Raw genomic sequence first — 15,454 nt, forward strand, 5'->3', positions numbered from 1 at the left:
ATTATTATTATTATTATTATTATTATTTATACCCCACCCATCTGGGCGGCTTCCAACAAAATATTAAAATACAGTAATACATCAAACATTAAAAGCTTCCCTAAACAGGGCGGCCTTCAGATGTCTTCTAAAAGTCTGGTAGTTGTTGTTCTCTTTGACATCTGGTTATAAACATTGGTACTACAGTTGATCTCTATACTGAATGCCTCTGTCAGATACATTGAGTTAAAGGAGGCTTTTCTGTGTAAATGAAGGATACATGGATACGTTCTATGTAGATGAAGAAACATGGATATTTTCCAAACATAAGCATTTCATTTCCATCCACACACTTTAGTCCAAGCGCCCAGATTACTTCTCCCAATAGCTTCGTTTATGGACACAGGGGACCAAATGGGATTCTGAAACACCCCACAGATCAAAGACCATAGAATGGGACATAAGTCCTTCAGCATTCCTCAACACAAGTTATCCACCAATGTGGCCAAGGCCAGTTCTGTCCCCAAGCCACATCAGATATCAGACAGAAATGCCCCCCAAAAGCAGTATAATCCCCCAAACACCATTTTTTCCACTACCTTACTCAAGGGTGGAACATAAAATACTGGCCAATAGTAGTCCATAATGAGAGGATCCACATTTGTTTTCTGTTTTCTTAACAAACACCCAACAAACATCCATCACCCAAATTACTTGAAATCCCCCCATTTTGCTGATTGTCGGTGGGATAACAACATGAGGAAGCATCTTGGCTCAGCCTCATGCGAGAAAGACTCTCAGAAACAGTTCACCAGGGTAGTAGTCTAATTGTATGAATGGGTTTCTGCCCCAACATCCTGAATCTGTTCCCAGACAGCTGCCACCTGTCTGCTTTCTAACAACCAATCCAGGAGTGGCACTACCTTTTCATCTCCTCCCCCTTAGTCTCCACGTGACTCTTGTTGTATTCAGCAGGGAGCACCTCTCATTGATTCAAGCTCCTCCTAGTGCGAATCTCTGTGCCGTCTGTGTTTCCAGTCCCCATGGACACCAGCCAGCACTGTGCTGGGGGGGGAAACATGTTTTATTCATCCTGGTCAATGAATCAGAAAGAACTTTTCAAAAACTACCCTTACCAGAGTTCATAGGAACAGGAGCATCTTAGAATGCGGAAGCAGGTTAAAAGCACCCTTCAACGTTGACCTTGAATGCTGTTTTAACTCCTGCCACCTTAGCAGCTAAAGAAGGGAAGGGCAGGGCATTGGTGGAAATTATGGCTGCCCTGAATCTTTCTGAGCTAAAAGGGTTTATATGCTACTCATAATAAATTAGGGATTTCTGAAAGGAGGGAGGTAGTTTCCCAAGAGCGCACACATTTCCTAAGTAACCTGTATCCCTAATAACCAGCAGCCTTTATTTTTAATGAAACTTTTATTGGCATGTTGTCTTAATATATGGTTACTAGATGTCCCCGTTTCCCGGGGACAGTCCCTGGATTTACAAATTTGTCCCTGGACAAAATCCGTCCCCGGAATGTCCCCGGATTTCATTTAATGTCCCCGGATTTATATTTTAAGTGTTGTAGATTTATTAGTAGGGGAAGAATGTTGTGTGATTGGTTCAAGACACATCATATGGGGACTTCTGGCGAGGCAAAATGGCAGGCACCATGGCAGCGAGCGGCTCCTGAAGCCAGCCAGAGCCAACTGCGCTACCAAGCTGGCTCCGGGCTGCTGACTGCCGCTGCTGCTGCCACTGCCGAAGGGGAACTGGGGGAACCGCTGACACCCCCCCACCTACCTACCCCTGGTATCCAAATCAAGCTGGGAGTGAGAGCACCCAGCCAACTGCCCAGCGGTGCTCCAGGGTCAGGAATACCCTGAAGCTGATGCAGGGAGAAGGAGGAGAAGGAAGAGAGAGAAAGAGGAAGGAGAAAAAAGGGGATCCACTGAGAAGGAGAGGTAGGAGAGCACCAGGGGGGCAAGGACACATGGCTGAGCCGAGGTCTGGCGCGAGCCTACTCCATGGCAGCTAGCACTCCAAGAGAGCAGGCTGGGGTCCAGAGGAAGGCTGCGCAACAGAGGAGACCACAGAAGAGATTACTTCTTATAATAATAATAATAATAATAATAATAATAACTTTGTTTCTCTTTTCAAAAAAAAAAGTGTCCCTGGATTCTTTGAAGAAAATCTGGTAACTTCCTGGATTAATGGTCATCCAGGAACTATGATTGTAAAAAAAATGTTAAACTAGCAAGGAGATTAATATAGAGAAACTACATCAGACTGACAAACTTCCTAAGCAGTCGCAAAGAATCTCTTCTGTTAGAAAGGATCCTTGCCACATCTGTTTTGTAAATAAGTGGATCAGAGTTCTGGATATTTAATCCTCCCTCTTGAATGGCAACAACCAGTTTCCCCACCTTTCTTTTGACAGCTTATCTGAAAGCGAAGATCTGCAAGAAAGCCAAGGCAAAGGAGCGGGTAAGGCAACACTTGGACTTTATTTGACAATAATGCGGTACAGGAAGGGTGCCTAAAGTAGGTCATTAGAAATCCTTCGTGAAACATTGCACCATTCATTTAATCATGATTCAGAGCAAACATTTGCTTAATCAGACAAACACTGACTCTTTAGAATTACATGTAGAAAGAGCAGAGGCCAAAGCCATGAGGCAAATCTGAATAAACAAAGACAGCGCATTACATCAATGACTTGCTAAGAGTTTTCTGTCCCATTTCTAACCGAGCTCACAATGTTTTCAAACTATTTCTTTCACATTCCATGTTCCCTTTTCTGCTGTTTTTGAGTTTTGGATCCTGCCTTACATTGTACCACTTTTAAACTGCAAATTGATAACCGCAGATACAATTAACTTCACGTCAGTGAAAAAGGGTTCAGTAATTCAAGTTGCTAGTCACGTTGTGTTTTTTCACAGTAACGTTGTCACTATATTCATATACTGAACTGTTTTATAGAGTTATTACTTCAGATCCAATGTATCACCCGAAGTGCTTAAACAGCCAGATGTAGTCACACTCAGCTTCTGTAATTCTGTCCGAAAATCAACTTATTCAGCTTCAGGGATTCCAGCTGTAAAGTTGCATGGTCTGGAATACATTTACAACGCTCCACATGTCATCCAAGTGTGCAAGAAGTTTCAGGGCGTGTGGTATGGAATTTGGTTTTGTAGAACCAAAATAACTGTTTCAACTAGGCTAGATCTAATCTGGAGGTTGCAAGGGCCAATGCAGCATGGGATCTTGGTGGACTGATGGCTGGTGCTATTCCCGAAAATATATCAGTCATCTGCACACCTGGTAGAATGTGTTTCAATGGCCAGACTTAATTTTATAATGCCCAACCCAGGAAGAATGGAAGAAATTTAATGATTATTTAGTTAAGTTTGTCAAGTTAAATTAACTGGAAATAGCTTGCAGATACTTATTGGGTTTAGGATTTTATTTATGTTAAGTGATGAAGTAATATGTTTAATTCTATAAGGTGAAGATTTAAGGATGTTAATGTTTAAGTTAAATTTCATAAAAATTAGGATTTGGAAAACCGTTAAAAGGACATGCAATGAAATTCAACTAAGGGGAAGCGAGGAAGTCACTTAACAAAGTTAATAACTGTAATTTTCAATAAGGCTATGATCTATGTTTGTTTTGTTTGTTTGTCTTGTGTGTTTGTTTGTTTTTTATAATATTGTGAAAACCAATAAACCTCTTTTTTGGGGGGAAATATAATGCCCAACCCTTTATATAATTGGCTGACCCTACCATTAGGCAGAGTGAAGCAGCCACCTTGAGCAACCTGAAAGGTCAGCACTTTGTTATTTCAATTATTATGCTTGCATTTCCACTGCTGTAGAGGGGAAGAGGTGTCTGTGGGATTTTCTGCCTCTGCCACCAAAATAATTTAGCTGAATAGGTACTATTCACTTGACTTGGAGGGCTGGGCATCTTTTGCTCCTGTGCGTCTGGAAGCAAAATGCATTGGGCTGGCCCTATTCCAAAGAATTCTGGGAACTGTAGTTTGTTAAGAGTGCTAATAATTGTTGCTGTGCAAGGGGGCAACTACAGTTCCCAGGATTCTTTGGGGGAAGCCATATGCTTTCAATGTGCTTTGAATTTACTTTAAATGTATGGACCTTCACAAAAATATTGGATAAAAAAGTCTTCTTAGAATCATAGAATCATTGTATTGTATAGCTGTAAGGGACCCTGAGGATCATTCTAAACCAGTGATGGCCAAACTTGACCCTCCAGCTGTTTTTAGACTACAACTCCCATCAACCCTAGCTAACAGGACCAGTGGTCAGGGATGATGAGCACTGTAGTCCCAAAACAGCTGGAGGGCCAAGTTTGGCCATCACTGTCCTAGACCAACCCTCTGCAATGCAGGAATCTCAACTAGATCACACATGACGGATGGCCATTCAATCTCTGCTTAAAAACCTCCAAGGAAGGAGAGTCCACAACCTCCAGAGGGAGACTGTTCCACTGTCAAACAGCTTTTACTGTCTTCCTGATGTTTAGCCGCAATCTCCTTTCTTGTAACTTGACTCCATTGGTTCAAATCCTACCCTCCAGAGCAGGAGAAAACAAGCTTGCTCCATCTTCCATGTGACGGCCCTTAAGATAGTTGAAGCTGGCCATCATATCTCCTCTCAGTTCCTTCTTTTCCAGGTTGAACATACCCAACTCCCTCAACAGTTCCTCATCAGGCTTGGTTGCCCTCCCCTGCATATGTTCCCGCTTGTCAATATCCATCTTAAATTGTGGTGCCCAGAACTGGACACAATACTCCAGGTGGGGTCTGACCAATGCAGAACAGAGTAGTGCTATTACTTCCATTGACATGGAAGAAGAAGAAGAGTTTGGATTTGATATCCCCCTTTATCACTACCCAAAGGAGTCTCAAAGCAGCTAACATTCTCCTTTCCCTTCCTCCCCCACAAGAAACACTCTGTGAGGTGAGTGAGGCTGAGAGACTTCAGAGAAGTGTGACTGGCCCAAGGTCACCCAGCAGCTGCATGTGGAGGAGCGGGGAAGTGAACCTGGTTCACCAGATTATGAGTCTACCGGTCTTAACCACTACACCACACTGGTTCTCTTGGACACTATACATTGGTTGATGCAGCCTAGAATAGCATTAGCTATTCTTCATATTACAATACTGTTGTTTCCCATTTTATTTGTGGCAATGCATACTACCAACACACAAAAATATTTGCAGCGGAAAAAGACATTTCCCATATCTCAGTTTTTTTGTTTCTATGAATGAATAACTTTTGTCATCCCTTTATCTCCTTTGCAAAAAAACCATACCTGGTCATGCAGTGAAGTTCAAATCTTGATTTTAAAAATCCTGCCTGTTGGATTTAAGGAAAAATTAAATATCAATGAATTCTGTTTCTTTGCAGCTCTTTCACCTCCCTCAGGAATGGCCCAAATGACCGTGCAAAATTACATGCGGTAGGTATGGTGTTAGGGTGCATGTTGTGAGCTATTCACTTCTACACTTCAAAATTCAGTGAAGGCAGTGCAATTAATTGTGAAGGGAAGCTTTCGACGTCTGAACTGTAGGGTGGCAGGAAGAATATTTGTTAGCTTAATGATGACATCTACATTTTCCTAGTATTAAGCTAAATGTGATATGTATAATTAGCCAGAATTGTATGTGGGTGTAAATGTGAAATATTCACGCTAAAATATGGAGCAATCTTTCATGCTAACACAAGCTAGTAACAAGGAGGGGAAGAGGCTTCTGCACTCTGATGCGTAGATCTCTCCAACGGGATGTGAGTAAAAACAGGGTTGAGGCGCGCAGTCCGATGTTCCTACATGTAAGCAACCCATTGTGCAACGGTCACCTGAGGGAACAGTCAGACGAACCTGGCTGTACACATAGACAGCTGGCAGCCCTTTCTCTAATTGTAGTAGAAAAAAGACAGTCACGGAAACAGAAAACTACACAAAACAAATGAAATACCGTGAAAATCCCTGAAATGAGAAGTAATCGGCTAGAAATATTATCTTATAGAATTAAACTAAATAACAAAAATCACAAAGTTTAAGGAAAAAATCCAAACAACTTAGAATTGAACAAAGCCTTAACGGGATGCTGGCTACAAACCTCGTTTCACTGAACCATTCAGTTTCCTCAGAAGGAAATAGAGAAATCATAAACCTTAAATGATTTTAAACAAACTCGAGAACAGGGCTGAAACGCTCCCTTGAGTTTACAAAAAAAGTTTGAAAACCTCAATAGCGAGTTTAAGACACAGCCCTATCTAAACCAAGCCAAGCAGTTGTGATAAGGAGTTGAGGACTCGGCTGTGAAAACTCTAGTATTGCCCTTACAAAAAGGTTTTAAAAAACCTACATAGTACAAATTCAAAAAACGGAATACTAAGATAAGCTGTTTTAGATTTTAAACAAACTCAGCTACCTTGTCCCCTCCCCTCGGTAACTGACAGTGACATGTGCCATTGGGAAGCCAGGTCAGCAACACACACGGTCTGTGCCACCCTGCTACTGCTTCCAGGGACTTCTCTGTGCCAGCCCCCAAATTGTGGAACTCCTTTACAGCGGTGCACCTGGCCCCATCATTATTCAGCTTCTACCAAATGGTGAAGACAAACCTCTTTTCCCTTTGACAGTTAAGGTAGTTTTGTGGGACCCACCTGTGCCTTTTTGTTTAACCTATACAGTACTAGTTCTGCTTGGGTTTTTTCTTTGTTTTATAATGGTGCAAACTGTTTTACCTGTTTTGAATTGTATGGCTGTATGGTAAAGGGCTGCTTTAAAAGATTCTATAAACAGGCAAAACAAAACAAAGCAGGGCAATGCAGGTAGCCAAGTTCTTACTACCGTATTTTTCGCCCTATAGGACGCACCGTCCCATAAGGCGCACCTAGTTTTTTTGGGGGGGGAATAAAGGGAAAAAAATTATTTCCCCCCCAGGCGCGGGGCTGGGGCGGGGGAAGCCCGAGCTTCCCCCAACCCCAGCCCCCAAACAGGCAGCTCTCTGCAAGCCGTGGGAGCCCAGCGCTGGCTCCCGCTGCTTGCGGAGAGGTCCGCGAAGCCTGCATTCGCCCCATAGGATGCACACACATTTCCCCTTCATTTTTGGAGGGGAAAAAGTGCGTCCTATAGGGCGAAAAATACGGTAATTCCTTTATCTCTTTTATGAATTACGTTTTATATATGTTTCCAGGTTATCTAGAAAAACGGACCTCTGGGATAGAGGGCATTTGAGGCGGGGGTTGAGGAGATTGCAGCTCACGCTTTCGTAATCCATTGCCGACAGCAAACTAGTTAACAAGTCGCAGCTAGAAATCTTGACAAAATAAAGATACGAGGGTGTTCCTCCTGGTATTGCTCATTGCATGTTACAGAGATAGAGCTTTATTAAAAGCAGTTATATCTTTCTAGAAAGTAGGTGGTTAGAGAACGTGTGCTCCCCAAAGACTTCCAAAGCTACGCCATCTGTCAAAAGCAAAGAAGCTCTGCCACCTTTATAATTAGCATTTACCGGTACCTAACACCTACATTCTAACACCTCCTGTAACATACTGTTCCTGAGAACAAATGTGTTTGCCACAGTATCATACATGCTCTTCTCCTGAAGAGCTCTGGCAAAGTAACATTTTGAACTAAAAGAAAGATGCAAATGTTTACTCCAGAAAGAAATTATAATGACATCCCAGAGGACCTTGAGTGTAAACAAATTTCATTGTTGCTTTCTCCCACTACTATAGATCCTTGCATCAGTTTTCAGAAATGCCGGTCCTTTCACGATGGAATAGTGCTGGCTCGTCCCATTCTCTTCCCAGTGCCCCCAAAAGGTCAGCATCAACCAGATTTCAATGTTTGCGGCTTTCACGGTGCACGGCGCACGCCTCAAATTCGGCTATGCGGGACGGGAACTTTTTTCTGGTGCTTTGTTTTTCTGCGGAAAATTTTCTGTTTCACAAGTTCATTAGTAGCAACGAGCGGCTGCCAATTGCAAATAAATATTGGGCATACTTGGCAGTTTTGAAGTGTTTGGCTTTGTTTACTCAATCCGAGTAAAATAAACATGCTAAATTACATCACTCTCAAGGGCAGCAGAAAATGTTCTGATGCAAACTGAAAAAAATTCTGATGCAAATTCCCCTGCTTTCCAACTCAGAATTTCCCAGAAAGCCCGCATTGGTGCTCAAAGAAAATGTTTGTTTGTTTGTTTGTTTGTTAATTTCATCTAATTTACACGCCGCTTGATTGTAAAAACAAGATAAAAGGTAAAGGGAACCCTGACCATTAGGTCCAGTCATGGCCGACTCTGGGGTTGCAGCGCTCATCTTACTTTATTGGCCGAGGGAGCCAGCGTACAGCTTCTGGGTCATGTGGTCAGCATGACTAAGCTGCTTCTGGCAAACCAGAGCAGCGCACGGAAACGCTGTTTACCTTCCCGCCGTAGTGGTACCTATTTATCTACTTGCACTTTGACGTGCTTTTGAACTGCTAGGTTGGCAGGAGCAGGGACCGAGCAATGGGAGCTCACCCCGTCGCGGGGATTCGAACCACCGACCTTCTGATCGGCAAGTCCTAGGCTCTGTGGTTTAACCCACAGCGCCACCCAGACCCACCCAAAAATGGAAAGTGGTTGGACCTAAATAGATATGCATGTTTGGTAAATGATGCAGAAGCCATCCCCATGGCCCATTCCAGATGTGTGTGCATGTGTGCAATTCAATTGTTTCATCTTCCAGCATCAGTGTGCTCTGCCATGGTAACTGACAGCAGTCAAAGCTAGTGAGGATGTGTGGCTGAGCATTTTCCTTTTTAGTGGCTTCACAGCACATGCCAGATTCTCATGGCTCAGTTGCCCCCAAATTCCTTTGAGCTTCAGACCCTGGTTTAGTTATGATTCACAATGTTCAGAATGTTCTCTGGTTCTCTCCAGGAACAAATTTTTGAATGCTCACCTTAAATAGGTAAAAAAAGCTAATGGTAAAGGACCCCTGGACGGTTAAGTCCAGTCAAAGCTGACTCTGGTGTTGCGGCGCTCATCTTGCTTTCAGGCCGAGGGAGCCGTCGTTTGTCCACAGACAGCTTTCCAGGTCATGTGGCCAGCATGACTAAACTGCTTCTGGTGCAACAGAACACCATGAAGGAAACCAGAGCGCACGGAAATGCCACTTACCTTCCCGCCGGAGCGGTACCTATTTATCTACTTGCACTGATGTGCTTTCAAACTGCTAGATTGGCAGGAGCTGGGACAGAGCAACCGGAACTCACCCCCTTGCAGGGATTCGAACCGCTGACCTTCTGATCCACAAGCCCAAGAGGCTCATGGTTTAGACCACCCGCATCCCTCAACTTAAATACAAGGGGAGCGGACCACCATAGACCCGAAAGTTCTCCTGGATGCATTCCAATTTGAGCTAGAGAAAAATTAAAGCCCTCTTTCCCTACCACCCATCTCCAAACCCTACCCTCGTCCGAACCACTTTCCTTTCCTCCTGCCTCAGCAGAATGGAGAAAGGGGTATTTTTCTCTCCTCCACTACTGTTGGCACTTAGCACCCTGCTGAGGCTACATGCAAGATTCCAGAAAGTGTCATTTCCCCAAGTATTACAGCTGCACTGAAACTATATATCCCAGCAGTCCTGGTGCCTGCTCACAGCTGTAGTAGTATGCCGGGTGCCAGAGAAGGGCATAACAGTGACAGTGACCTCCATCCCTTTCTCAGTTCTACTGCTGTTGTTATAGTAGACTGAAGTCCAGCACTAAGGGCCTTCTGGCGGTTCCCTTGCGAGAAGTGAGGTTACAGGGAACCAGGCAGAGGGCCTTCTCGGTAGTGGCACCTGCCCTGTGGAACTCCCTCCCAGCAGATGTCAAGGCAATAAACAACTATTTTACTTTTAAAAGACAACTGAAGGCGGCCATGTTTAGGGACGTTTTTAATGTCTGACGCTGTATTGTTTTTAATATTTGGTTGGAAGCCGCCCAGAGTGGCTGGGGAAACCCAGCCAGATGGGTGGGGTATAAATTATTATTATTATTATTATTATTATTATTAGCCAGTAAGCAAGTCGGGAGAAGGGATGAGATTAGGCAGGAGGGAGGCAAGTAGATGGGCGAGAGGAAAGGATCTGAACTCTCACCAGGCAACGTTAAGAGAGATATCCCAGTCACATAACCAGGGATGCAACAGGGCCTGATGTGGTTTGACCAATTCCAACTGAAGATGAGGTTGAGTTGATCAGCAATCCAGAAAATTGGATTGAGTTGCATGAAAGAGAAGGAGCCAAAGGGCCCTTTGGATGCCTTCCCTCTTAATAGGAGAAGTCTCTCCCACTCTGAAATCATTATCCAAATCACATTAGTTCCAAATTATACAGCCGAATTTTAAATTTTGTTGGGGGTACCCATACATCAAGCTCCGGACGAGTCCAAGCATCACTTATATTGCTGCATTAATTAAACAGTTCTATCCAGTTCAATCCAGATAGTCCTTTATTACTTTCTTCATCTTCTTGTTGTTATCGTATATTCCTTTCTTTGCGATCTCTGATAATTTTCACAAGCAGATTGGAAACAGACATGCTCTGTGTGGGTTTTGTACTCTCCAAAGATCATATCGCTCAGGGACAGCCGCTGTTCCTCGCTTCCATAAAAAAAAAAATTAATCTTCGATCTGTCCTTTACTTTTCTCAGACTTGCCCAGTATATCAGGAGGCTCTAACAGGTCGAAATTACATTCCAGCAATCCTTCTCATGCCAGTGGTCCTGATTCTCCTCCCCCTGTCCTTCTTTCTCCGGCAAGCCTGTCTTGGCGAGACGCCATTTTTTGACTGCGTCATAGAATTTTCCTCCGTTCTCATTGTTTACCAATCCTTTCTTTAGCTATATTCCATCCCACACAGTTCTTAACTTCCTGCTTGTGATTAGTAAAATGCAACGATCTTGTTTCTTTCTGGGGTGAAGGGTTATTAATATCACATAGTACAAAGAAAAAAGGTTTTTTCCTCCACCCCCCCCCCTTCATTCCAAACATACAGTCTCTTAATGGTGATTCATCAGAAGATTTACTTATCTGTCCAACACTCCCGGTCACAGAGATCCATTAATCAGCAGTCTTATCTCTCGAGCGTTACTTGATGTATGTGCTTCAGCTTCATTCCAATTGTATGTTTCCAATTATAATTCCGAGCTGAAGCTAACCAGCACGCGCTGATTGGAATCGGCGTCAGGAAGAGCTGACCGCATCGAGGGCTCGTGCCAAGTGACCGGCACCCCCAGACCTCGTATCTGGGGGTGCATTGTGGACACCGCTGGCAAGGCAGTCCCCCATCTCCTGGGGGGGGGTAGGAAGACTGCATACTTCCCATAGCAGCCTCTTAATTACCTCGTATGGGTCAGAGAGATGTTATTGTCGGCCATCTTCCAATGCGCCACCTGATGGCCCCCCTGTGTTGAGATTTCCATTCCACCTTAAGGAACAGATGTGTATCACATGTCAGTTTACATTCCAGCACAGTATGCTAGGAACTTCTGTTGTGTATAGCTTTTGCTCTGCCCATTCTCTCTGAGATGACATGAGAGAGAGACGTGTTTCTTTGTCCTGATTTATGATTAATAAATCTGTAGTTGTAGTATGCTTCCACAAGCTTCACGCCTATTCTGTGTGCGCAGTTCTCTCGCTGATAGAGTGCCCTGGCTTTGAAGCCCGGGTCGCTGATTTACGTCGGAGCATGGGCCGATGGAAAGAGACGGCACAGCTGGGGTTTGCCAGCTGGCCTCCCGGCCCTCTGCATGTCGGCCATGTGTTAGTTTTCTCTGTGTGGTTAGAAGCCAAATTCTGTGGAGGGTTTGGCTCATGCACTGGCCATGAGGCAAAGTCTTCCTGGAGTTGTAGTTCCAGTGTCTTTGAGTGACCAGTATTAAACTGAAGGAGCTGCGCACTGACCGTTGTCTACATTACACCCATTGATTGACTGTGTTTCTAGTTTGATTAATTTCAGGGATGAAAACTTAATACATAATGAAACTCCAAAACATTCCTAGGAATCTTCATGACATGAAAGAGAGTTAAGTGAGCGTTGGATGGGTGACAAGCAAAATTATTACCTGAAACTCTTGACATGAGTAATGATTATTGAAATGGACATGTGCATTGTTACCTGGCTTGAGTCATTGGGATGAGGTGAGCTATAAGCCCAAATAAATAAATAAATAAATAAATAAATAAATAAATGTAAACAAATTACCTTTGTAAAGCATAGTTTATTTATCTGGGAACAAATTTAAAGTTTACAATGTCAATTTAGATTTGTTGGGTGGTAGCTTCTCATAGGCCATTTTGTACTTGTCTAGCTCAGAGATAATGGGACACGGGTGGTGCTGTGGTCTAAACCACAGAGCCTAGGGCTTGCCAATCAGAAGGTTGGTGGTTCAAATCCCTGCAACTGGGTGAGCTCCCATTGTTCGGTCCCAGCTCCTGCCAACCTAGCAGTTCGAAAGCACGTCAAAGTGCAAGTAGATAAATAGGAACCGCTCCGGCGGGAAGGTAAATGGCATTTCCGTGTGCTGCTCTGGTTCGCCAGAAGTGGCTTAGTCATCCTGGCCACATGACCTGGAAAAACTGTCTGCAGACAAACGCCGGCTCCCTTGGCCTGTAGAGCGAGATGAGCGTGCAACCCCAGAGTCATCTGTGACTGGACCTAATGGTCAGGGGGTACCTTTACCTAGTTCAGAGATAGCCAATGTCATTACATCCAGATTTTATTGGGCTCCAACTCCCATCAGGCCAAACCAGCATGGCCAGTGGTCAGAGATGATGGTAGATGTAGTACAGCAACATCTGAAGAGTACCACATTGATCACTGCTCATCTAGCTCCACAATACAGACATGGGATAGGAAGAGGAAGAAGGAAGAATGATATCCAGTTAAATCGTGCTCAGAGTAGGTCCATTGAAATCAGCAGAGTTATGTACATTGATTTCACTATGATTCATTCTGGATATATTTTAGCTTAGTGAAATGAAATACCATATCAATCCAGCAACATAATTTATGTGGTTGTTTTCTCTATAGTATCACTGAATGGTTAGATTTCTCGGAAAAGGATCCAGTTGAGATTCTGCTGGATTTGGGGTTTGGTACAGATGAGCCTGACATCTGCACTAAAATCCCTTCCCGGTTCATCAGTTGTGCTTCCATAGCTAAAGGAATCAACATCCGGGTCTTCATTGAAGCTCAAAGAAAACGAATGGATATAGAAAGCCCCAATTTATGTGGTAAGTAAATGAAAATAATAGATTTTTTTGTGGGGAGCGAGGAAAGGTTTTGGAGAGATGAGCTCATTCTCATGAGTAGAAGGTTTTGCTGAGGGGGGAAGATCAGGAGAATAAATCTTATCATAACCATCAAACACTTTGAGAGGTTAGTCCAGTGGTCTATTTGTTACGATATGGATGCAATGCGGCAGCGAGCTGCAGCTAGCTGGAAAGCAAAACATGATGGGAATGTTGGGACTGTTCCGTGGGAACAAAGGGACAGTCTATTCACAGTGCTGAGCACCGGATTTAGCTCAGAGTGTAATTTGAGCTGTACAGGAAGTACAGGAGGTGGAGTTTGTCTCTCTGCTGTTGGAGTTTGAAGAGAGCAGACGTGTTTCTCTGTAACGCTGCAAAGACAGAAATAAAGGCATGTAAATACATTTCCGTCTATCTCTTTCCCCTGCCTGGGGGCAGGGAAGAGTGGTGTGTTCTTCCTGATTGAAATCAACTGAGTTATCTGCACTTAATAAATATGGCAAGGTATTTTTGGACAGCAGCCAGCTTTGAGTGTCTGAAAGGGTTTTCATTATGGCCACCTCTGATTCAGAATTGCTTTCTATGTAAGCCCATTCAATCAGACTATAGCAGAAAATAATACTCTGCTTTGATAATGAAAGGAGAATCTGACCCACTATATCTATACTGTATAGTATACTGAATTTGTAGTAGTTCCTGTGAGGTTTCGAACACTCATTGGCTGAGCTAGGATGGTGTCAAAAAATGTTCAATCAGAGAAAGAAGCTGTTAGAATGTTTGAAATCTAGTTTCTGTAAGAGAAGAAGAAGTTGTCAAGTATGGCTTGCGCTAATATGAAGTTCAGTTTGTCGGGCTATTTAGCTTAGGGCCAAGTTGAAATGTAAGAACACAATCTAATGTTGGAATTAAGAAGAATAGAAGATGGAGAATTCACTGCTTATCCTCCTTAAGAGGTCAATTACAGTAGATTAACAAACACAACAGGTCAACAAATGTTACTTTAGCCATGTGGAAAATTTGCTTTTCTGTTACTAGCAAATTTGTATAGTAGCTGCTGTTTAAATGGCACAACCACTCAGACAAGGACTGATCGTGTGGGCCTTGACCAAAAGCTGAAGTGGTTGGGCCAGTTACATGTTATCCCTTTCTACATAGGAACAGCTCTCAAAAGACCAACTCCTTGGTAGCTTCTAAAAAGGCTCTTTAATATGAGGTGCTTTGTTAGCTTTTAGTTTGTAGAATGTGTGTGGTAGGTAGGGATGGGGAGAAATTGTGGGAATGTTCTGGGGTGCAGGAGAGGATATATTGACTAACTCTATCCTTATTCAACTTGTGCTAACAAGTTCCCAAAATATCAGCAGAGTTTATAGACATTCCCCTTTAAGTTCGCAACGGTAACGTGTGCACAGGTTCGCTAGAACCTCTATAATAATTACTCTGGCAATTTCCCCTTTTGTTCCCTCTTAAAATACAAGACACGACACAGTCTTTATAAAAGTATAAAAGAGTTTACTCACGTTCTGTTCACAATATGATCCCAGAAGGCAGACAGGCTTAAAAAGGTTCATTCATTCAGAATCTGTCTTGTAGCAAGATAGTCCTTATCTCCTCTCTTGGCTGGAGCCAAGAGGGCATCCTTAGATGTTTCCTCATTGAAGGAAGATGGCAGAGAGAGAGAGTGGCTGCCTGCCCTGTGCTTTTGTCATTACCTGCACAGGTGAGGCCACACCTACCTCTGGTCACATGCGGAGGAAGTCCGTCCCCAGGAAGTTTACCTGCTTGCTGGACAGACATCCCTCCCCATGTTCTAACATGTACACTCTAGGAATGTTGTCATTGACTGCTCCTGTGTTTACATCCCACAGAAATTTGATTCAGTTCACGTTTAAAGGCAGATCTATCAAATCCATACTTTTGGAAATAAATGAGAACCAAAGCACAGCCTTTCTTCAAAATTCACACTTGCTCATATTTTGAGATACAGTTCACCAACCAAGCAATGTTTACCAAAAAATAAATAAATCATCTGTTAGGGAAAGGCATGCATTAAAATTAGTATACAAAAATGCATTATATCAGGGGAAGTTGATTGAAAAGTGTATACAGTAGTCAAAGCTGCTTACAAACATGTGCTTATTCAAAGAAATATTCACTAAATGT

At 43.3% G+C, this 15,454-nt stretch overlaps 1 protein-coding gene across 3 annotated transcripts in view; it reads left to right on the forward strand.

Annotated features, from left to right (window-relative positions):
• ITPRID1 (ITPR interacting domain containing 1) overlaps positions 1 to 15,454 on the forward strand; it is a 67,786-nt gene that overhangs the window by 19,111 nt on the left and 33,221 nt on the right. For all 3 annotated transcript variants that reach the window (XM_083467866.1, XM_083467867.1, XM_083467865.1), the window contains exons 4-7: positions 2,417 to 2,463; positions 5,409 to 5,460; positions 7,749 to 7,835; positions 13,074 to 13,276. In XM_083467866.1, the coding sequence (XP_083323992.1) occupies positions 2,417 to 2,463; positions 5,409 to 5,460; positions 7,749 to 7,835; positions 13,074 to 13,276 (389 nt within the window). The remainder of the gene's footprint in view (positions 1 to 2,416; positions 2,464 to 5,408; positions 5,461 to 7,748; positions 7,836 to 13,073; positions 13,277 to 15,454) is intronic.

Source organism: Podarcis liolepis (assembly GCF_965112155.1).
Source record: "Podarcis liolepis genome assembly, chromosome: 12".
Classification (NCBI taxonomy): domain Eukaryota; kingdom Metazoa; phylum Chordata; class Lepidosauria; order Squamata; family Lacertidae; genus Podarcis; species Podarcis liolepis.